At 41.6% G+C, this 22,094-nt stretch overlaps 1 protein-coding gene across 1 annotated transcript in view; it reads left to right on the top strand.

Moving 5' to 3' along the window:
* Positions 1–22,094, top strand: part of DNAI1 (dynein axonemal intermediate chain 1) — a 157,841-nt gene that overhangs the window by 22,159 nt on the left and 113,588 nt on the right. The window contains exons 8-12 of the mRNA XM_009288258.1: positions 1,183–1,242; positions 3,675–3,812; positions 12,590–12,674; positions 13,381–13,498; positions 15,638–15,681. Coding sequence (XP_009286533.1) covers positions 1,183–1,242; positions 3,675–3,812; positions 12,590–12,674; positions 13,381–13,498; positions 15,638–15,681 — 445 coding nt within the window. The remainder of the gene's footprint in view (positions 1–1,182; positions 1,243–3,674; positions 3,813–12,589; positions 12,675–13,380; positions 13,499–15,637; positions 15,682–22,094) is intronic.

Raw genomic sequence — 22,094 nt, 5'->3', positions numbered from 1 at the left:
GGGCCTCCTGACTGAGCAGTACCGGTCATGTTGGCCCCCAGTTGACTGCTCAAAAAGGAGCTTTCTGAATCGGAGATAGAAGTTTCAGAGAGAAAATTCTCTTGTTTTCCTTGCTGCCCTGGAATCAGAGTATATACAGATTCCCGAGAGCAACTGCCTGCCTTCTTGCAGCCATTACACCTAAAGTGAGATGCCTTTACACCTGATGGGCTTGGAGAGATCTAAGAGTTACTGTGTTGCTGGAGCTACTATCTCCTAGAAGGAATACCATCTCTGCCTACTAGTAGAGATGGAGGATCTCAGGAGAGTTTATCCAACAGTGGGATGCTTACTGCAAAGTCTGAGCTAAGATTCTGCATCTTTCAAAGATCCCTGTGGAGGCCATGGAATTTGTTATTTCTCTGTCCCCAGATCTGCATATTCTCCTCCCATTGATTTTACTGGGAGAGGCTTGTGTGCCTTTGTGTGATTCTGTCTTTGAAAGCAGAATATAGACCTTAAATAGCTGTGAAGTACTGCTGTGTGCTGTACAGGATGTGCAGTTTCCACCTCTGAGACTGCTTAATTTCAGAGGTCGCTGAAACGCTACAGGCAGCTTCTTAAAAATGTTCTGACACAAAGGTTTTTGAAAGAAAATGCTGTTCTGTGAAATGAAAGTTTCACAGAAGTATATTAATTTATTTCAGAATGTTGATGTAAAGGTGATAAAAATATTACTTCAGTAACATCAAATGAATTGTTTATAGGTCATCATTCTGTTCAACTTTTTTGTTTTGACTGCTGTACCCAAGTGGGTTTTTAATATATAAGTCAAAACTTTGGTAGGATATCATAACTGATACCATAACTGGTAGCAGAATGTTTCAAATGGTAGAGGTGAAACAAACTGTTTCAACACCTTCAAAATGAAATACTGAAATTAAATATTTTAAGTATGTTGGAAAAAAATCAGAAGGTCTTGTGAACCATCTTTTGGTCCACAAGAAAATCTGTTTGTAGTTGCATGATCACTGATAGTGTTTGTGCAGTGCTCTGGGAGTCTTTTGGATGTTGAATTAATCTTAGGTCAATATTATTCTAACTACCTGCTATGAGAAGGCTGTTTCCACAGCTGGACTATGTCCAAACTGCAAAGAGTTTCAGTGCAAAGATTACACTTCTTTATGCTTTTTCTTTATTCAGGAAAGAGCATGTCAATCGGAGCCTACACCTTGTAAAAATTTCTCAGCCACTGCTAACCAGGTATATCCTTCTTACTTTTAATGGTTTTTTAGAGTATATTTAGGAAACTGAGATATGAGAAAGGAAAAACCAAATTGCTATGTTTGCATTCCTTGCAGTGGAATGAACTCCCATACTGTGGCTTTGATCTCTGCTTTAAATCTAAGAGCAAACTAGCGTGGCCCTCTTTTCTGCCTTAATGGGTGAACTTGCTAATGGTTTATATTTCTAAGGTAAAGTGTCTCTGTTAGCTGCTTTTAATTGATCTACCGCTTGCCAGCCACCCTGGCCAGTCTGCTTTAGAGAGTCTTAAGCAAGTGGAAATGAGGAAACCATGGTGTGAGAATGGTTCTGGACTCAGCAACAGGTGGGCTGCAGCTGAGCTCTGCAGGAACAGGGACACAACTGCAGCTGCCTCTTGCAGGCACTGACTCCTCCGGGGACCCAGCTGTCTTTGGGGTGGGGACTGTCCTGTTGCTGAACACCTTCCATCACTGTGTGGTGGGTGAGCTGGTTATTTAGGAGGAGCTGTGATCCAGCATTCAATACCTGGTCAGCTGCAGGACACCTCCATCAGCTGACCCCATCAGAGACAGGTTCAATGGGGTCTCAAAATGCAGGAACAAAATAACAAAAAAGCACTTAGGACATGTCTGCATGCTAGTCCCACTTTGAGCATTGTGTTTATAGAGTGGAGACCTCTGAAGATTTTGTACAGCCAGGAATTTACAAGGATTCATGGAGTTTTTGGGAGTGTTGTTAAGAATTTGATATATGCAACGTTGTGTTTTTTACTTTGTCTATGTTTAGCTGTATGCAAAAGCAGGTTTCTAAAGCCTGAAGCTGAACCCAATGAGAACTACAGAATAAGGAATGTGGAAGGCCCACTTTAAGCCTGTTGCAATACACTTAGCTCTGTTTTATGTGGTGGGAATATGCCTGTTTATTCATGATGAAAACCTGTTCCACAATTGTTATACAGTATTTTCTCCATCTCTTAAAAATGTAAAAAAAAAATATTTTGCATGACATTTTACCCATGAAATATGCTATAGCTTTCATTGGAAAGGGAATCCAGCCAATTCTGCTGATTAATTCTCACAGATATTTACAAAATGTATTTGTGTTTGTCACTGCTGCAAATATTGTTTCAAAACAGTTACCAAACTGGTATTGAAAATACTGTTTCATTACCAGTGTACCACAGGAACACCCAGAAGAAAGTATCAGGTAATGGCAGCAACTTAAAAAATGCTGTTATAGGAAAGTGATAGGAAGGGGAGTACAGGTGTCTGTCAAGCTGAAAACTGTAACCCAGTCTATTTCTAAACTTGAAATCACAGAGTAATTGGCCTGAGATCTTCCCTCCCTCCAGCTGGACTTTCCTTTCATTTCTTCTGACAGTGAAAGACCTGAGAGTTAGAGAGAGAACAGATCTATTTAAGATAATCAGGCTGTTGCTAAAATTGTGCATGAAATGTTTGAAAACCAAGAGGAAAAGTTTTCCCTTGTTTTCTTTTTATTGTGTTGAAAATTTGAGGGGATAGAAAGTAATATTTTAATGTAAGCTCTTATTTTCCTCAACTCTTTCTTTCTTGTTCTTCCTTATGCTCATACTTTCCTCTTCCAAAGTTTTCTGTTCTGCTCCTTCTCCTGCTCTTCTCATCACACCTTCTTTGCACTTTCCCTGATGTTTGGAACATCTTTCCACCTCATTTCTGCCTGCAAATTTACAACACAATGTATGTTTTTTTGCTAAACATTTCTGCTAGCTTTATTTATTCCAATGTTCTACTCTATATTTTGTGTTTGAATCATACTCCCTCTCCTAAGCTGATGTGTCAGAATTAGATTGCTTTTTGTTTTGTTCTGAAAGTAATGTATCTGCTTCAGATATAATACTAGCACTCCAATATTAATGAATAATTCTTAAGTAGAAAAATTACTTTTGGTTCTACCCAAGTAAGACATTCCTGGCATGTGGCATAGCAGAAGATGTAAAACTGCTCTCAGTTTCCATTTGATCATATGCTGCAGAGTTGGAGTCCAAGATTTAAATTGTGTTAAGCAGCTACAATTTAATTTTCCAACACCACATGAGAAATGTCATAAAGCAGATGTTTAATGCAAGTTTCCTATTAAACACTGGGAAATTAGCCAAACAGAAAGTCCTACAAAAAAGATACGGAGTCAAAGCACCAAGAAGAGTGTTGGGGGAAGGAAATTGTTAAGAATGCAATAATGTGTTCTTAAAAAGTAAGACATGCCCCAACAAGCTTTAAAAATTCTGGGCTTCAATCTTTCACTTTTTGTGCAACAAGACAGCTGTCTTCAGCTAATTCCAGTGGCAGTGTTACTGCTGTGAGGGCTATCATATTTTTGTGATGGTGTACATGGCTGCTTTCTGGAGTATAATCAGGTCCTGATAAATCCTGCCTCTGTCTGTCTCTCAGTGGGAGATTTATGATGCCTATGTGGAGGAGCTTCAGAAAATGGAAAGGTCAAAAGAGAAAGAAAAAACAAAAGTTCAGATAGCAAAGAGAGAAGAGGAGAAGAAGAAGGGAAGAAATTTAACCTCTCTGGAGTCACAGGTATGTTTCATAATGCTGGAAGAAGCCTGCTTAGAGTGGTGGGGGATGCATCCGTAATGCAAGTCAGGTGAAATTTAGCAAGTTTTGCTGGCTGTCTTGCTAGTTATGCTGGCTAGTTGTCTCAATTGACAAGTAACAACCCTAAGAAATGAAAAATTAGTTTCTGCTAGGAAGTGTATTTCCAAAACAGGATTTCCATTTTGCTGTATTTTTTACGGGAATACAAAACAGTGTGAAGCCATAATCTTGTCTTCAAACCTGATTTCCAAGTGAGATTTATGGCTTTCTTTTTTGTGCATTATCATGTTTGTGTCTCATTTTTGATTAGCATGTGAGGGATAAAAGAATGAAATAAGTAGAAACACCGTGTGACTTTTCAAAGAATTCTAAGTGATGCAGAGGTTTTAGGTACAGTCTTCCAATCTGAAAGGCAAAGAAATTTAGGATTCTTTCAAAATGTTACTAAAGCACTGTAGTGAAACACGTCACTATTTTTTATTACTTTAATGACAATGTTACAAAATTATAATTTATATATTTTCTAGTTATATACATATAAATGGTGTATAATTTATATAAAAGTTAATAATAGTTAATTGAAATTGAAGCCTATGTACTTAAAATTGAATAATGATTCTGGGAGGCTTGACCTAATTTGCTGGGGGATCTTTGATGCATCGTTTATTCATTTAGTTGGAAAGTGACAGAAGTGCCTCTCTCCAGTGTTTGAAGTGCTATGCCACGGTCAGTGATACAGCATGGTGATACCTCAGTCATGGTGATGTGATCGTCCTAAGAGGAGGTCAGCCACTCTGAGTCCTATGGAGTAGCTGAGTGAATGGCAAGGGCTCCTGAACGGGGGTAGCGGCCATTAGTCTGGCTTCTCAGAGTAGCAGGTATCATAACTCCTGCCAAGCTCTGAGCTGGTATTGTGATCTTGCTGTGAGGGTGATACTGACTCTTAATCCAGGCTGCTCTCAGGAGTAGCCTAGAAGTGCCTTGCAGGGATGCCACAGTCCATTCCCCTAAAGTGACATTACCCCATCTTAAAAATGTGATCCCACCTCAAGCACTGAGAATACCCTATGGCAACCCTGCAAGATTTTCTTCATGTTCCAGAATGTTTTCAGGGGGTCCAGGAAGTTTCTATTAGGGTTTAACAGAGTTTGACCTATGCAGAATTGTGGGTGGTTCTTTCCCCCCACAGTCTAAGTTAAACCATTTAGAAGGCAAACTGAAATAATTTCTATAATAACTGGAGCAAAATGCACTGAGAACTACAATACAGGAACATGGAAGTCAATTCTTAGCTTGCCCCTAGAATAAGTGTAGATGTATCAACACAATTAAGATATATCTATGTAATAGAAGCTGGCTCCTGAAACTGGCTTTAGCACTTTCATACCACATGGCTGATTCAACTGTAGAGGATCTGGCTGGTTTAGGTACACCAGCAGCACTGTGCCATCAAAAGCCTTATACTATAAACAGACCAGGAACATCTTCTGACAGGCTTCTTCCTGTGAATTGTGCCATTGAAATTCACAGTCCTTTCGAAAACTAATAAATCTTTCACCTGCGTACGTTTTGGAGAATAAGCCTGAAGTCAGCAGCACAATTATAGGCTTAAAGGGTGGACTGCTAAAAACTGATAATGAAAATGAAATAAAAATTCTACCAATGAAAGTGTATTGTAACAAACCTGCTGCATGCTCCACTCACAACAGTGGCAAGCTGAAATCCAGGCACTCATGATCCCTCCCTTTGGTGCTTTGCTTTTCACTCTTAGCACTTTCCAGGGGGCTTGCAGGAAAGCCAGAAAGTCAATACACTGAAAAAGTGAAAGGGAAAGCTTTACGCAGAGCCAGTGTCCCAAATTGAGGCCCTCTGCGAGGCTGGTGAACCAGCTTGAAGTATGTGAAAAACCTGCTGAATTTTCCAGTCATTAACTGGAAGAATGCAACCTGAAGTAATCCAAAGCTAAAATCAGACTTACAACAGGCATTACATCTGGTCATGACTAGGTCTATGGAAATTAAAGGTTGATGGCGTCAGAATCTGTACTTCTGGTCAGCAAATGGAGAAGTGGGTTTTGTGGAGCTTCCAACTCACAGGTTACATGCTTTGGACCACACATGGTAATAGAAACAGAGCTTTTCCAGCTAAACACTTTCTGAGGACATACTGCCTTTGATCATTGCTGAAGGGGAGCTGTGGAACATCAAGCAGGAGATGTGGCTGATCTGGATCGAGAACGCAATGGCTAGAAGCAGCAATTGATTTCCACCATTGTTTCTGTCAGACTAGTTACTAGGAAGAAAAAGACTGTGGTAGCTACTGAGATAGCACTGGATTCAACCCAAAGGGAAGAAGAGGAGAAAATGAGTGGATATTACCTGAGGTGGATCTCTGATGGAAGCTCTTGCTATGGTAGGAGGCCATGAAAGAGAAGATCCAAGAACCAGAGCCGCAGCTGGAGGTGATAGTAGGGGTCAGATGAGGATTTGAAAACATAATGGATGAAAAGAAAGAGAAAACAGTACTGGAACTGAATAAGAGGTCAAGAGAACAGATGACTGGGAGAGGAAGAACATGATCCACGAAAGAATGTGGCCAAAGGCAGAGAAAAGAGAAGGAAGAAGAAGGAAGAAGAGAGGAGAGGAGAGGAGAGGAGTGGAGAGGAGAGGAGAGGAGTGGAGAGGAGAGGAGAGGAGAGGAGAGGAGAGGAGTGGAGAGGAGAGGAGAGGAGTGGAGAGGAGAGGAGAGGAGAGGAGAGGAGAGGAGAGGGCCTTCACAGTGGACTAGAAGCACCTCACTAGGGAAAAAGAAGTAGAATGAAGCCATGCACTGCACTGAAGAATGAGGAGAAGAAGCAAGGAAGACGTGGTTTGCCAAAGCAGAAGAGAGAGGCAGCCAACAGAAAAAGGAATGGAGATAATCAGGGATTCCAGCAGAAGGAAGGATGAGAATGATGTAAAGAAGAATATGAGTGAATAAAAGTCGGAATGACAGAAAGTATTTGACTGGAGGATGTGATGAGGGACTCTTGGAAAACTCAATACGTCTGTCACTGAAATGGATCTAGAGAGAAGAGGATGTGCTACATCCAAGAGCAATGATACAACATTTGAAACTTTTCCTCAGTTTTCAGTAAAGGCAGCAAACAGAATATGGAGAGCACAGAATACCAAAGAGGAATGATACGAAATTTTCTGAGCTGAAAATAGTTGGAAGCGGAGAAACTAGGCAGAAGTGTTGTATCTGCTTGTCCTGTTCTTACTGTTCCTGAGCCATCTGCTTATGGCTCTGATTACAGAGAGGATTCTGGCCCAGAGATACTCTTCGTCTGATCCAGTACGACCCTCCTCATGTTGTTGTGTGAGCATAGAAATGACAGTATCTGAGGTAGAAGCAAAATGCAAGAGCTTAATGCAATTAAGTTGATGCAGGCTAGCTCCTCTCACCCTGAGATGACAAGGCATGAAATCACAAGTCTGATAGTAAGGACTTTTAATGAATTTATCTAATTACTCCAATGTAATTGGAGTAGAACAAGAATATATTATATGTAAGAGGGGTAAAAATGGTTCCATTAGCCTGACCTTTAGCAGTGTATGAGGCAATAGAATTAATATGGAGGGAAAGAATAGAGAATTGAGAGTAAATATGAAATGGAATAAAATAGCACACTTTTACCAAAGGTAAGCTGTGTCCAAATAATCTCATCTCTTTCTTTGATAAGAAAAAAGTTGTGGTTTCCCTTAACAAGGAAAGTATAGTAAAGGTAATCTAGCTGAAATTCTGTAAAGCTATTGATATAGTGCCTTTAGGAAATTATTAGATAAACCAGAAAAGTTGTTATTAGTACAGATTGAGAGGGACCGGTGGAGAGGAAGACTGTGCTTTTTCGAGTATCAAAGCAATCTTCGATAAGGTGAGGACTTACAGTTTGAAATGCCAGGGAGAAACATGAGTGTGTCGGTTGGTGAGTTGTGATGTGGCTGTGAGAAGGCAAGTACATTGCTGGAATATATTGTGTGAGGGATAGCAGAGAAATACTATTTCTGTTATGTAAGGCAGGGTGATACCTTATCTGGAGTAGTACAAGGATATATGATTTTGATCACCTCTTTTCAAAGATGATCGATTACAAACCTGCATAGGTATGGAAAAGAATATAAGAAATGGAAAGCTTGATTACAAGAGACTAAAAAAATCTTAGCATATTTGTCTGGTAGTGCAAAGGTAGAGAGGGAATCTGAGGTAGATAAGAGAGAGGGAGAAGAATTAGTAAGGCAGGGGATAGTGTCGACAAAAGTGCAGATGGATGTGAACCAGTTAGGAATATGTTAAAGCTGGAACTTACTGCACTGAAACAGCCTCTAATCTCCTCTGAAGCAGAAGTCGTTGAACAGTTTCTTAAAAAGTCCAAACAAAATTTATATTTAACAGAGAAATATGCATTCCTGAATCATGTGAGGTCCTGTCTGACTTGTCTATCTCACTATAGCATTACCCCTTTCTGAGATATGCCTGGTGAGACAGCCCAGCCCACAGGGTCATAATTATCATTTGGAAGCTCTTGGATGACCACAGTTATTTTTGAAATAACAGCTGAAATTTGAATGCAATTAACCTTCACATTATTGTTCACCTGTTCCTGGTCATCCCAAGGAGTGGATGAGTTGTTACCGACTCCCTTGTCTTCAATCTGCTGTTTACAGAGTATCAGAATTAAAAGCAAACAGTGAAAATGAACAGATGAGTACAATTCTGGAAATGAATAACTACTTGACAGGATTCAACCTGGAGGACTTTATTTGGGATTTGCAGTGGGTGTTTGCAGTGCTGGGAAAGAGGTGACAACATCCCTGTACCTTGCTTTTTTCTTTGCAAGCCAGGAGTTCTTCTAGTATTGCCAGTACATGTATTGCCAGAGATATGAGCAGTTACTGCACTGGTTTTAGGGTGGGGTTTGTCTTCTGGATATGCAATTATACACCAGCAGAAGTCTTTTTTCATGCTTCAGTTTACTGGAGTTACACATTGCGACTGGCTAGCTGCTGAGAGGCAAATATGAAGCAATTAGTGTTAATGAACAGTAGAGCAAGACCAAGACATTTATTTTCAAAGTACTAGCCCATTATCCATCTTACATATGATTCCATTAACATTGTTGCTGTTCTAAAAATAATTTATGCACAGAAATAAACAAAACAAATTTGTTAGCTGATGAGCTCCCATAACATTTGCCTAGCTAGCCCAGAGTTGGCCTACAACAAAAAATAGTTTCACACAGATCTTTAAAAAAAGGATGAATTAGGCCTATCACTTCCACTGAAGATTTATTTCAGTAACATTCAGAATAAATCAAACCTGAAATAGGACAGGATCCAATGAGAAAATAACATACTCTGATCCAGTTTAATGCCAAAAATGTAGTTATTCATGGCTGCATTGCTAATAGCACAGCTATCTGACAGGAAAGCTGACTTAAAGCTCTTTTGATTCATCTGGAGAGTTTCCTGCATTGCAGGAAAAATTCCATTGAATAATACATTGTTTCTGTATTTACGGGGTTTTTTTTGTTTAAGGCCTGCTTTCTGCTGAGAAAAAAAATTATAGATGAAGCAGGATCTAGCATTCATCTTTGAAAACACATAAAGTAAGCCTTATCTTCTGATCTTCAGTCCAGAATGATGTCTCAGATTGGAAATTCAGAATGCTTGCAGTGCAAGTTTCCTTGGATGTGTAAGAGAACAAGAGCTGTAATCCTGCTCATGTCTGTAGGGTACAGCACTGCCATTCTTCCCCAGCTCCTTCCGGTAGCAGGTGCATGTTAAAACGGAAGAGATTTTTTTTTGCCTGCATAATAGATGAATGGAAGACAGCCTAGCTAACGCACCTGATGAACCAGCAGGACTCCAGGGGATCTGTTCTTTATACCTCGTAACTATGACTTTTACAATGTTGGAGAGAAAAGTGGTTATTGCGCTTCTCTTTTTCTAAATCAACTTGTAACCTTTTCAACATTTAACCTCTGTCAATTAAGCTCACTCAGAGCAATATGCTGGTGGCAGCCAATGGCATTTTTATAGTAATGATCTCAATATTGCTGGACAAGTATTAGCAAAGGTGAATTGCTTTTTTTTAGGAAGTGTTTTAGAGAAAGACAGGTCTTATTGTGGCAGAAGCAATAATGGCAACTTAAAGTCGAAAGAGAAATCCCAGCAATTGGGAGTATTAATTTCTACTTGAGATGTTTCATGCATTCCCTTTCTCTTCCTCTTTAATTTCTCTTAATATTTATGAATTCCTGAAGTCTAGGGAATATCATACTGTGTTAAAATTTGGAAACATCTTTTCCTGTGATTTCTTAAATTCTGAACATGACAGTAAATTCTCTGTGCTGTTCTTAAGAATTCCTCCCACAGACCCAGCGAAAACCTGAAGAACATGAGAGTGGCCACAATGATTCAGATCAAGGATCTAACCACAAGTGAATGTGTAAGGAAGGGTAAGAACACAGCAAGAGTATATGCCAGTCCCAAATATTCTTCCAGCCTTCAACTAGTATCAGCTATTTCCTAAGCTTGATGTGCTTTGGCACATAGATGGAAGTACTTGTTCAGTCTTCCTTGAAACCATGTAAAGTTCTTGCATCTACAACATCCTTTGACAAGGCATTGCACAGATGTGTCATCCTTCTGTAAGAGTCACCTCCTTTTGTTTATTTTGAACTTGACTTCCACTAGCTTCACTTGACACCCCTACTTTTTGTATCAGAAGAGACAGTGAACAGTCAGTCCCTGTCCGTCCTCTCTGGGCCATTTAGGATTTCATAGACCTGTCTCATGTCTTCCCAAGCCATGTCTTCTCCAGACTGGCAAGTCCCAGCCTACTCAGTTTTTCCTGGTACAGAAACCATTCCAGATTGGGACCATCCTTGTTGCCCTTCTCTGAACTTGGTTCCAAGTTCTACTTTATCCTTTCTGAGATGGGAGAAGACGACTGCACACATTACTGAAGGTGTAGGCAAACTATGGATTTATAAAAGGTGTTGCAGATTATAGGATTGCTTTTTTTTTCTCCTTTGTCCTGTCATCTTTGTGTAGTCCTTTGGGTTTCATGCTCTTTGAAGCAAGACACTCAGTCTCCCTCGAGACTGTGCAGAGCCCAAGAAAGAAGCAGAGGGCTGGAATGCACATAATCTGAAGTCATGTTCTTGGGTCTGACTGTGACTGTGCAGTGTAGTTTTGGCAAGTCATTTCACTTTTTCTTTTCAAGTTCAGGGCATTCTCTGAGCTGTGTCAAGGATGACAAGTTTCTTTTCAGTGTCGTCACTGTTGAGGAAATCATGCTGTGCTGGCAGCCATCAGTCCCTAGCAGGGGTTTGAAGATGAAAGGCTTTGAAACACTGATGGGGCTTTGGGGCAGCGGTAGTAGATGGGGATTCAGGTCCTTGGAGCAGCATGCTGACAGAGCACTTTGCATACACCTTGGCATTCTCACATCGTTGCGCAGAGCTGTGCTGGCATCATCCTCGTGGCCCAGCACATTCTGGGAACTTTTAAATTCTGTTCTTCCAGTTGCTGGCACCCAGGCTTCTTGTCCTACTTGCCGGTTAATCCAGCTTGGATTTTGCTAGTGATTGCACATACACACGCAAAGGATAGCGAGCACACTCACACAAAAAATAGTTAGGAATAGCGTTTAGTAAGAAGATGGTTATAAGACTCTGGTGATCAGGCACAGGGCTCTGTCAGACAAGCATACTAACCAGCCTTCTGCTGACAGTCAAACAGTCCCTGTTATGCTCCCTTTTCTCCCTTTGTCCATGCTGCTTCTTCCCCCATCCATCTGGATTGTTCCCTTTCTCCACCCTTGTCTCCTTCCATATCAACAACCTGCCCCTGATTACTTTTTCCCCATTGGTCACATTTTTGCTATCTCTATACCCAAGTTCGCTATTTCTGGTGTAGTTTCCTAGGCAATCTTAGCCTTACATGATATTACTGATACAGTTACCTAGGGACTGCTGGCCTTGCAAGATGCCACTCCCCAAAAGGTTTCCAATACTTGCATACCTGAAGGTATGTCTGCATACCTTCACGTACACAGGCTTGCCCACTTGTGGTGTACCCTGCCCAAGAGGATGGGATTTTCCACATAATCAAAACAATTTCCACAAGAGCTGGACAGCAAATTGTCCTTTGCATGTTTGTTATATATTGTATCAACTTATGAATCTATGAATGCATCAAGTTGGAATTGCCCAGTGATTGACTGAAGGATTTCTAAATCCTGTGATCTTTACTTAACACACAAGACCTTAAAGCTCTCCAGTTAGAGACGAGAGGATGCTCATGCATTATCAAGCATCTATGATTTCATTACTGAAGCTAATGAACTATCATCAGGTGAGATGGGGGAGGGATCATGTGTGTGCTTTTAGCTCATCCCATCATGAGGTAGCTTGAATGAGATAAGAAAGACAAGACTCTAACTACCTTCACAGATAAGTACCTTCCAATTGAGCTAAATCAGGAACAAACACTGAAGTTACTGCAGCTCAGCTCTGGATGGCATCTTGCTAAACTTATAATAAAGTCATTGCCTTAATTCAAGGGCCCTTATCATTAGGTGCCGGTGTGAGAAGCTTCAAATTATCCTGTATTCAAGATCAAAGGACTCAAGTTTTTCAGTTACACAAGGTCTGAAGGACTTGTAAATAGACAGAAAATACATTTTCTCTTCCTTGTTTTTCTTTTCAACAGAGTGATGATATAACCAAGATCTCAAAGGCTGCTAAAATAATGGAGCGCATGGTGAATCAGAACACATTTGACGACATTGCACAAGGTACGATCCTGCTGGGAGATGCTTCTGACTCAAGCCACAACTCCTGCAGATGAGTGGCCACAGCTGTAGCAAGGGTAGAACAGAACAGAACAGAACAGAATAGAATAGAGAAACAGAACTAAAATGAGCAGGACCAGGACGTGCTGACTCACACAAGGCAAACAGGACAGCAGACTGCAGGCATTCAAAGGGCATGCCACATCAGCCCTGCTCTGAGCAGGCTAGGCCCTGCAGGTTTGGTCAGCATTGCCTTCCCTGTGGCATTTCCCTCCCTCAGCAGGTACTTCCGTCCTGGATGCAGGTGGTGGTGACAGCAGCCAGTGCCGAGCATCTCTCTGCTGGCATACAGGTCCCAGCCACAGAGACATACTCAGTCTTGATGTTATTTTGCAAGGGTTTTGCTCCAGGGGTGGTCTGAGGTCACTCCTCACTCCGGGCTTCTGCTTTCTTGTTCATCCTTTGTCTGCTTTTAGATCATCAGCTTTTTTTGTGTGAAGACTTGGGGCTTGCTAAAATGCATTTACAGGACTTAGGTGCTGGATTGGAGTTGAGACTTAAGGGCTGAGACAGTTTTTATACTAACAATTGGGTTGTGCAGAGGCTGTGAGGATAACAGAGTGTTTTTTAAAGCTTCCCTGGCACTGCACCATGCTGATTTATTTCCTATTTGTTCACCGGGACCTTTTCCTTGATTTTTTTGTTTTAGATTTTAAATATTTTGAGGATGCCTCGGATGAATACAGAGACCAGCAAGGAACCCTCCTCCCTCTCTGGAAGTTCCAGTATGACAAAACCAAGAGACTTGCAGTTACTGCCATCTCCTGGTAAGTCTCTTTACTACAAACTTACTCTCGGCAGTTTGCAGGGGAATGGAATGGAATGTCATGGCACCTTACAAGGCAGGGCTGGTTTCTCTGGGAACACTGTTTTGAATAATTACAGTCAGCTGCTTTGGCAGCACCTAGACGTGCCTGGTCCTTCTGGATGCAAAGCACCTTGTGTAAGGCTGAACGTGCCAGGCTTGTGCCATTCAGCAAAAGGTGAAGGCACAGCAGACTCTGTGCAGCACTAGGGCAAAGTGAGTGCAGTCAGCAGAGCAAAGAAGAGTCCCTTCTTGGGAAAGCTGGGATAAACATGTCATATCTTTGGACAATATGCTGTAGGAATCAATCCTAAAAAGCCCAGGGGAGGAGAAGGGATAGAGACTGTATTTTTGACAAGTGTCAACACAAAAGAATTAAAGCAGCAGAAAGGGAAATGCAGACATTGCATGTGCCAGATAGGTATCACCATGGACTATAAGATGCTGAGGCACTGATGCCAGTGCCAGACAAGACCTTTATGCATGGTACATATTCAGTTGCTGACCAGACAACAGTGGTATTTGCGTACTGGGATCTTATACAGTTATATAGTTTAGTATATAAATTTATATATATGTTACAGTTATACAGTTCAGTTTAGTAGGCATTTACCCTGCAGACGACTTTTGCATATTTATTTCTGGTCAGTCCAAAACCAATTACTGATACTTTCAAATCAACTGTCTTTTTCTGAGATGTTATTGCCGTGGTTATTACCATGAAAAAACCACTCATCACCAATCTGAATGATTCCTTTTACTTCTTAACATGCTTGAATCTCCCCAGAACTGGCTTGGTTCATGCACTGAGCATGAGACATACATAGTCAGCTCCTGCCTTGTGCTCCCCTGCAGCTAGGCCTCCCCTCACTTGTTTGTAGGGCAGCGTTGACACATCTGTGTCTTGCCAAAGTGGATCTACGGAGACACAGAGCAGGATTGCTCTGTCCTTTCAAGCCACCGCAGTAATTATACTTTAATAGAATATCAAGGATGCAGTTGTGTGAGAATTACAAAATGACAGTAAAATGAGATGCAAAATTGGGAGAAAAGGCATCTTTTATAGGTAGTTTGTGCTGCTGTTATTCTTGTCTCCAAGAAATGATAACAGAAGGATGGCCCTGAAATTGGAAGAATGACCCCAAATTGCCTTATGTGATAAGCTTTTCTAATTTAATTTTTATTCTCATATTGTTAGTAGTGACAGTGTGTTTAGTGGATAGAGCAAGAGCATTAGGATGTCTAGGTATTAGCCCAAGTGAAAAAGGACAGGACAAATGAAGAGAGAAGTGGTCTTTATTTTATCAATTCGGAATAGCAAGTCAGAGAAAACACTCATTAGATGATTTTCACATTCATTCATTTTACAGGATTGTTATCCACTGGTTGTGCTGTGTGAGCTCAGGGACAGCAGCAGTACTGACCTTTATCCCATGTAAACCCTACAGTAACTGTCCACACACAGCAGAAGTTGTAAAGAAGGTAGATGTTTTTCAGATAAAGGGACGTCAGAAAACATAGTAGATGGCTAATTGCTCATAGTCAATATGCCTCAGCAAACATACTGTTCACCAACCAGGTCAGAAGGGAATTTCCCTTCCTGGTCTGTGGGAATGATAATGAATTCATGAACTGATAGCTGTGTCTTGAAGCATCCCTCTTTATTTAATAACAGGTAGGGAAAGTAAGTTTATTGGGTATTATGCTGCTGTGGTTTAGAAACTCCTTTATTCTTGCCCCTGAAAGGTGGAAGTGGACACATTCCTGCCTTTTTCCTTTCCTCAAAGACCCAACTTTTAAAAGTAAACTTTCTATGATTATGAAATGGGTAAGAAGTGCTGAAGATTGGCATCATGTCTGTCTGTGCCCTTTTTATCCTTTTCATCTACTGCTGTGGTCTTCTGATGTTCTATTTTTTTATGCCTCTTGAGTCTGGAAGAATTACTCATACACTAGTGCATATGTTCAAAGGGTCAAGCCCTCAGACTGTATGCAGTCCTGTGAGAATGAACTCTGCTATAAATGTGTGAAACACTGTGCATTTCTGTGGAACTATATGGTTAATGATAAATGCAATCTTACACGTATTTTCTCATTACAGGAACCCAAAGTACAAGGACCTATTTGCAGTGGGGTATGGCTCTTGTAAGTAACAAATGCAAAAGAATCATTGAGAGATTTAAAGTATTAAACAGGTGCACTGAGATCAAATCATATAATATTCTGGGGCATGGATTGCATCTCATAGCAAGGACTCACCTAATTTCAAAGCAATAAATTGAGATTTAACTTGATAGGGATTAGGCCTTTACATTCCATGACATAAACATTCAGAAATGCATAGGCATAGGCAGTGTTAGCCAGGGCTTTTGGCTTATGACAGTGCTGACTCTCCCTTTGGTCAAGGACCTGCCTCTAGAAGCACCACTTAACCCTTTTTTTCTTACTTGATGGGCTCTGATTGCTCTGTTTCTGCCCTTCTAATTGCTGAAAGACCAGATATGTTATGTTTTGCCAGAAGCTAGTCATAAGAAACTTCTCTAAGTGTAAACTCATTGCTTTCTTGTTAGGAGACACCTTCCAGGGGTGTCTTAAAGGATAAGCCCTCCATTAGGGACATCAGGCCTGGATGTTGTGAAAAGGCACTTTCCCTGCTGTAGTGTCTGGGATTGGACATGGAATAATTTTGAGTAGCAATGAACACAAAGTTCAGGGGTTGCTGTGTTACTCCATATTAACCTCTATCCAGTATTACTGCTCTCACAATCAGGAAGTGGAAAAGAATTCTAAAAAATTGATGTTTTCTCACCTTTTTTTGTTGTTGTTTTGCTGTGTGCATTACATGTACCTGCTCAGTTTATCTTTTTTTTTTTTTTAATTTTAGAACATGGGAATCCATATCAACAACCTTGCATTTCCTCCTATTCAGTATCTCTTGTTGCTTACAGACACACTGACTGCTGTATTCGGAATTCTTGTCTTCACATCTCCCCCTACACTACTCCTGTGTAGATGGGATAGTAATGTCACTGTGAAAAAACATTCTCTCACTCTTTTCTACTTTCTAGCTCTGCCTGAAATGCTGACTATCGTGAATAGCTTCTTAGGCAGGGGACAGCATTCTGGTAGTTCCCCCTCACGACCACTGCTTCCCAGGGAAATTCCCAAAGGGAGGAGACCAGTTGCGAGACAAGTTTTCCTGGGGTCTTTCTCGCCCAGGTAGTGTTGGCTCCTCAATGTTATCTTCTCAGCAGACTACTCAATAAATTTCTCAGATCCCCTGAAAGTGCCTCTGGGACTTGCTAGGACTCTGCTCTTCTCCACTGTTAGTAGCTGCTGTAGGGTCACGCTGCTGGCATTCTCACATAGTGAACAGTGACCTTAAAGCCTCAACTTTGCATCAGATGGGTGGTGTTAACTAACAAGGGAATACAGTGAATGGCCGAAATCCCAAACAGTGTTAAGACTCCACTGGCTTTTTCTCAGAGTTTGTGAATATCACAGCAGTACCCCACCTGCACATCTCCAGGGCATCTGCTCCTTGCGAAGATGTCCCCCCAGGTCTTACCATTAACTCTGACACAAAGCAGAGAGGGGCTGAGAAAAGAACAGTACCACAAAGGCAGCAGAGCCTTCTCCTTGCTGCAAGAGGAGGACAGACTACAAAACAGTCAGACTACAGGCATTAGATCTGTGAGAAGGACTAGGTGTTTTGACCCAGTCAGTCTCCCCATTGTCTCTAGCAGGACAGTTGTCCTTCTCTGAGTGTTAGTATTTTACTTATGTAAGTAAAAGCTGACTCTTCTGTAGGGCACTAATAATTCTCCGTCTGGCTTGAAATAAAGATCAGTCATGGTGCTACAGGTAACCAGTGGCTGAGAATTGCAGATAGCATGATTAGGCACTAACATTTTTACCCTAAATATCCCAGCCCTAGGAATTCTTTGTGGAGGACAGAGAGTGGGGGAGCCTAAGAGAAGGCCTTACCAGTAGCTACATCTTTGCTCACCAGTCATTTCAGTTAATTTCAGATTACAGGTGGACATTTTTGGTAGTGTTGCTTGGGCTGAAAAAGTTAGAATCTGTTGTGAATATTCTGAACTACCAAGGCAAGTCATTTGGTATTTATTTTAAACGAACACCATTTTGAATGAACGCTGAGGGCTCTCAGCTGTGATAAAATGACTAATGAAATTCATTGTTGAGAAATATAGTGTGTGTGGGATAAAAAGCTCAGCACTGGGCTCCAAGAAGATTGCTGCTATTTAGGAAAGTGATCTTGAAGTAATTTCTTTTCAAACACTTGGTAGTGCTCAGCAATAGTCAAAAAGGCAAAACAAAAATTGATGGGAATTACTATGACAGAAGAAGAAAACTAAACTTCTGGATACAGTGGAAAGAAAATAGAAAACTACATATAAAGCAGCAGTGGGAACAACAATAGAAAACTAAAAAGAGAACAAAATGATTCATGATAAACTGACATCTTGATTACTGTGTGCAGTTCTGGATGTGAACTCCGAAGAAGAATGTGTTAGGCTGTGGAAGGATTGGAAAAGGTCCAGAAAAGGGCAGGAAGGATGAACAGAAATATATATAATGACTTTTGTATCAGAGAGCAAAAACAGATTAGGACTCTTACAGCAGACAAGGGAGAGGGACTTGGTATGGGTCTCTAGAATCCTGAGTGGCATGGAGAGAGTGAAAAGAGGTCAAATGTTCATTACTGCCCACAATACAAGAATGAGGGAGACCTTATGAAATTATTGAGTAGCAGGACTAAGACAAATTTAAACCAGAATATGATACATAATGAAATCATGGAACTTTTCTTTCTTCCTTTGTGATCTGGAAGACAGAGATACACATGGATTCAAAAGAGGTTAGATAAATTCATTGAGGGCCAGTTTGCTGTTGGAAGGACAAACCATCTGATTCAGTAAGTTCATAACTGTGAGTTGCTGGGAGCTCTGAGTATATACAAGGGGATAGTTCTGTATCTGCTGATGTTCTTACAGTATTTAAGCAGTTGCTACTCAGTACTCTTGGAGATAAGATACTTGGCTACAGGGACCTTTGGTGTGGTCCCAAATAGCCATTCTTATGTACTTCTCTGTGTTCTGACAATGAAACCAGATGGGTTGTCTTCACTTATACTAGTAAGGATTGAGTTCTGCTTGCAATATTGCAACATTTCATTTTCCTCTTAAAATGATGTTTTTCTGTTGAAGTTCACTCCATCTGAGCCCTGGAAATGTTCCTGTTAGTTTGCCAAGAAGCCTAAATTGGCCTGACAATCTTTTTAATTCAGCAGGCAGCAGCTATTCTAAAGAGCAGATTAGGATCAGCCTTTGCAAAAGAAAGCATGGTGAGAAGTGCTCAGGATATTCCTCGCCTTGTACAGCACAGCAAAATCTTATTGTGCTCACAGCCCCTGGGCTCAGAGAGTGTAGGAATCAGGCAGTGCCTTCCCACTGCCCTGCCACCCAGGCGCAGGAGGAGAGATACAAGCTCAAGGATGGTAACCTCCCTGCTTAGCCTGTTCAGACAGTTGTTCTAACTTGTTACACTAAGCAAGACCTTGATGTGTGCTTTCTGGTTTGTGCAGAAGTATTTGTTGTTTGTGTTAGTTCTGCCAGGGTCCACTGTGCCGGGGGCAACACAGAAATGCAGAGGAAGGCGGCCCCTAAGTCAGTGGTTTGCCATCTAAGTGGGCAAGAGGTCCAGAAGACTTCTTATCCCACTTTTATAGCAGACACAGAGGGCATAGTTCATCTCAGCCAGCTGTAGCCAGCTAACAGCTAGGAGCTGATTCTCTGCCCTAAGCTTCCCCTTTAGTCAGCAGTGAGAGATCAGCACATCCAGAGGCCATCCATCCTGCTGTAAGCCTGGTGTCCAAGAGAGGAGCCAAGTAGCCCTCTGGAATGGGTGGTCTCTCCCCATGGACTGTAGAGTGAGCCTAGGCAGAGCACCTAGCCTAGATGCCTGTCTCTTAGATGGCTAAAGTGAGGCAAGATGAGTCCTGGCCAGAGGAAATAATCCTGGAGTCACACAGGGGCTGGGGTAGAGCCAGGAACAGAACCCAGATCTTTGGGTCTGTGGTGGCCATAATTACATCACCACTCTTTTGTGCAGCATGCATTTGGGAGCACTGCCAAGATACAAATAACACATTTGTCCTACTGCCCAAAGTATACTTCTTGAAACAAAAGGTCCCTTGTTTACTGTGGGTCCATTTCACTCCAGCGTGGTGAGTTCTTTACAAAGAGGGCCCTAGCCTCTCCCTTGCTTTTGTATCCCATTTCTGGAGTTTTCACCAGTGATTTATTTGGATGGGGTTTCTGATGTTAATGGCGTTTCTTTGGCATGAGACAGTCTCTTCTGAACAAGGAAATATTATCATCATAATTTGCAATTCAGGATCTATGCTGCTTTGCTGGAATTAATCTTTATTCCCATCAGGAGGAGCTGTCTTCCTGTTTTTGTTTTTGCATAAATGAGATTGCTGGGTTTCTGGCTAGACTGACAGCCTGCAGTGCAGGGTTCAAAGAAGCTGTGATGGATGTTGGGCTTATGTTCTGCCTTGCTGATGGGAGCACCATGAACACAAGTTCAGGTCTTAGCAATCACCTCAGTTCATGTTCCAGAAGCAAGTGTGCCCCTGACAGCCTTCAGAGATGGCTTTTTATGTGCAGCTCCATCTGTCAGCACATGAGGTGAGTAGGGAAAACCAGTATCTGTATGGCCAATGTATTTTATCCTACTGTTTCTTTGCACTCAGTGGATGTAACCTGCCAATCACAAGGATGGGTGAGGAGTATGGACTCACACCCAAAGCACTGGCAATCTGAGGTATCTGGCAAAAGTATCTACTCAGTTCTTCCCAATGCTGGGTCTGAAATAGGGTCTCATGTAGACAGAAGTAGACCACGTAAAGATGCCTATACTGCTCTAGCTTTCTTGTGTAAAATCAGCATGAGCAATGCTAGTACAGGGTCCTTGTACTGGTGTAACTGCATCCAAAGTAGGAGTTGTTATGACTCTGTGTCTGAGCTAAATTGGTGTAAAATCTGGGCCAGAGCTTTCACAGAGGGGTGCTAGTATTTAATAGATGTCCTGAGGCTCCCTGGTGCTGAAGAGTCATGGTTGAACACTGAGATCACGGGCCAGCTCTTGTTGCACTCTCCTACAATGTAGTGTCAGGTAAACAGAGGGAGACTGGGTATACTTACTGGACAGTCTTGTATTTTCCCATTTCTCAAATGCACTGCCCAATGAACATGGATAGTCTTTTATTTACTGCCCTCCACTGATTGAAGCTGATGGATGGTGATTGCAATAAGGATATTCCTGAATGGGACACACTCAGGGTGCTTCAGAGGGAACAGGGAGAGGAGAAAATGAGCGAAGTGGCTTTAACGGCAAGGTACTGCAGCTTCCCTCTCACCTCTGTGCTTCATAGGCATTGCTTACTCTGCTCAAGGTCTCATCCACCAGCAGTTCTGCCACTCTTCAAGTCAATTGAATCTATTCATCCTCAGTGCTCCATGAGCACTTAGCACTAAAGCATGAAGTACAGCTCCTCAAGAAGCTAACTCCTCAGTAATACTGAGAACCATTCTCTTCAGGAGGGGTAGTGAAGACAAGATAGCAAGATGAATGTCAGATAAGATTGGCGTGGTCAAGGAACATGCTTCTCTTACCTTGCAGACAGCTTCTTGGCCAGGATCTGATCCTGCACAGACAAACTGAAAGGAGGATTCATTACTACACACCATAATTGGTGATGAGTATTTGCAGAATCAGGCATTTAAATTAGATTAGAATAAAGAAAATGACTGGTAACAAAACCAGCTCGCTTCTAGAGGGGAAAAGTCAACCTGCAGGGACTGAGAGAGTATGTTTGGAGGTATGCCATTTTCCTCTCCCTCTTTTTGTGCAAGAAGCCTGGGCCCCCTCTATCTGGAAAGCAAACAGTGGAAAAAATAATTAGTAGAGAATTCCCAATCCACTATTCACTCCAAAGATTTAATGAAAGTTAAGATCAGCTCCATATTATACACCACTTAGGTTCGTACACAGCCTGTTGCAAGCCCCAAGGACTTTTGCTAGGCCAAATGCTTTGTTTTCTAGCAAAATATTTCTCTGCCAAATATGAATTTGAGAGGCACAAGGAAGGAATCATAGAATCATAGAATGGTTTGGGTTGGAAGGAACCTTAAAGATCATCTCATTCCAACCCCCCTGCCATGGGCAGGAATACCTTCCACTAGACCAGGTTGCTCAAAGCCCCATTCAACCTGGCCTTGAACACTTCCAGGGAGGGGGCATCCACAACTTCTCTGGGCAACCTATTCCAATGTCTCACCAACCTCACAGTAAAGAATTTCTTCCTAAATATCTAATCTAAATCTACCCTCTTTCAGTTTAAAACTGTTACCCCTCATCCTATCAGTAGACTCCCTGATAAAGACTCCCTCCCCATCTTTCCTGTAGGCCCCCTTTAAGTACTGATAGACTGCTAGACAACCCCAACTCTCTCAGCCTTTCTTCATAGG

The sequence above is a fragment of the Aptenodytes forsteri genome, unplaced genomic scaffold, assembly GCF_000699145.1.
Source record: "Aptenodytes forsteri isolate BGI_AS27 unplaced genomic scaffold, ASM69914v1 Scaffold201, whole genome shotgun sequence".
Lineage (NCBI taxonomy): Eukaryota > Metazoa > Chordata > Aves > Sphenisciformes > Spheniscidae > Aptenodytes > Aptenodytes forsteri.
The sequence above is the reverse complement of the archived record's forward strand: the minus strand, read 5'-3'. Positions and strand labels throughout refer to the sequence as shown.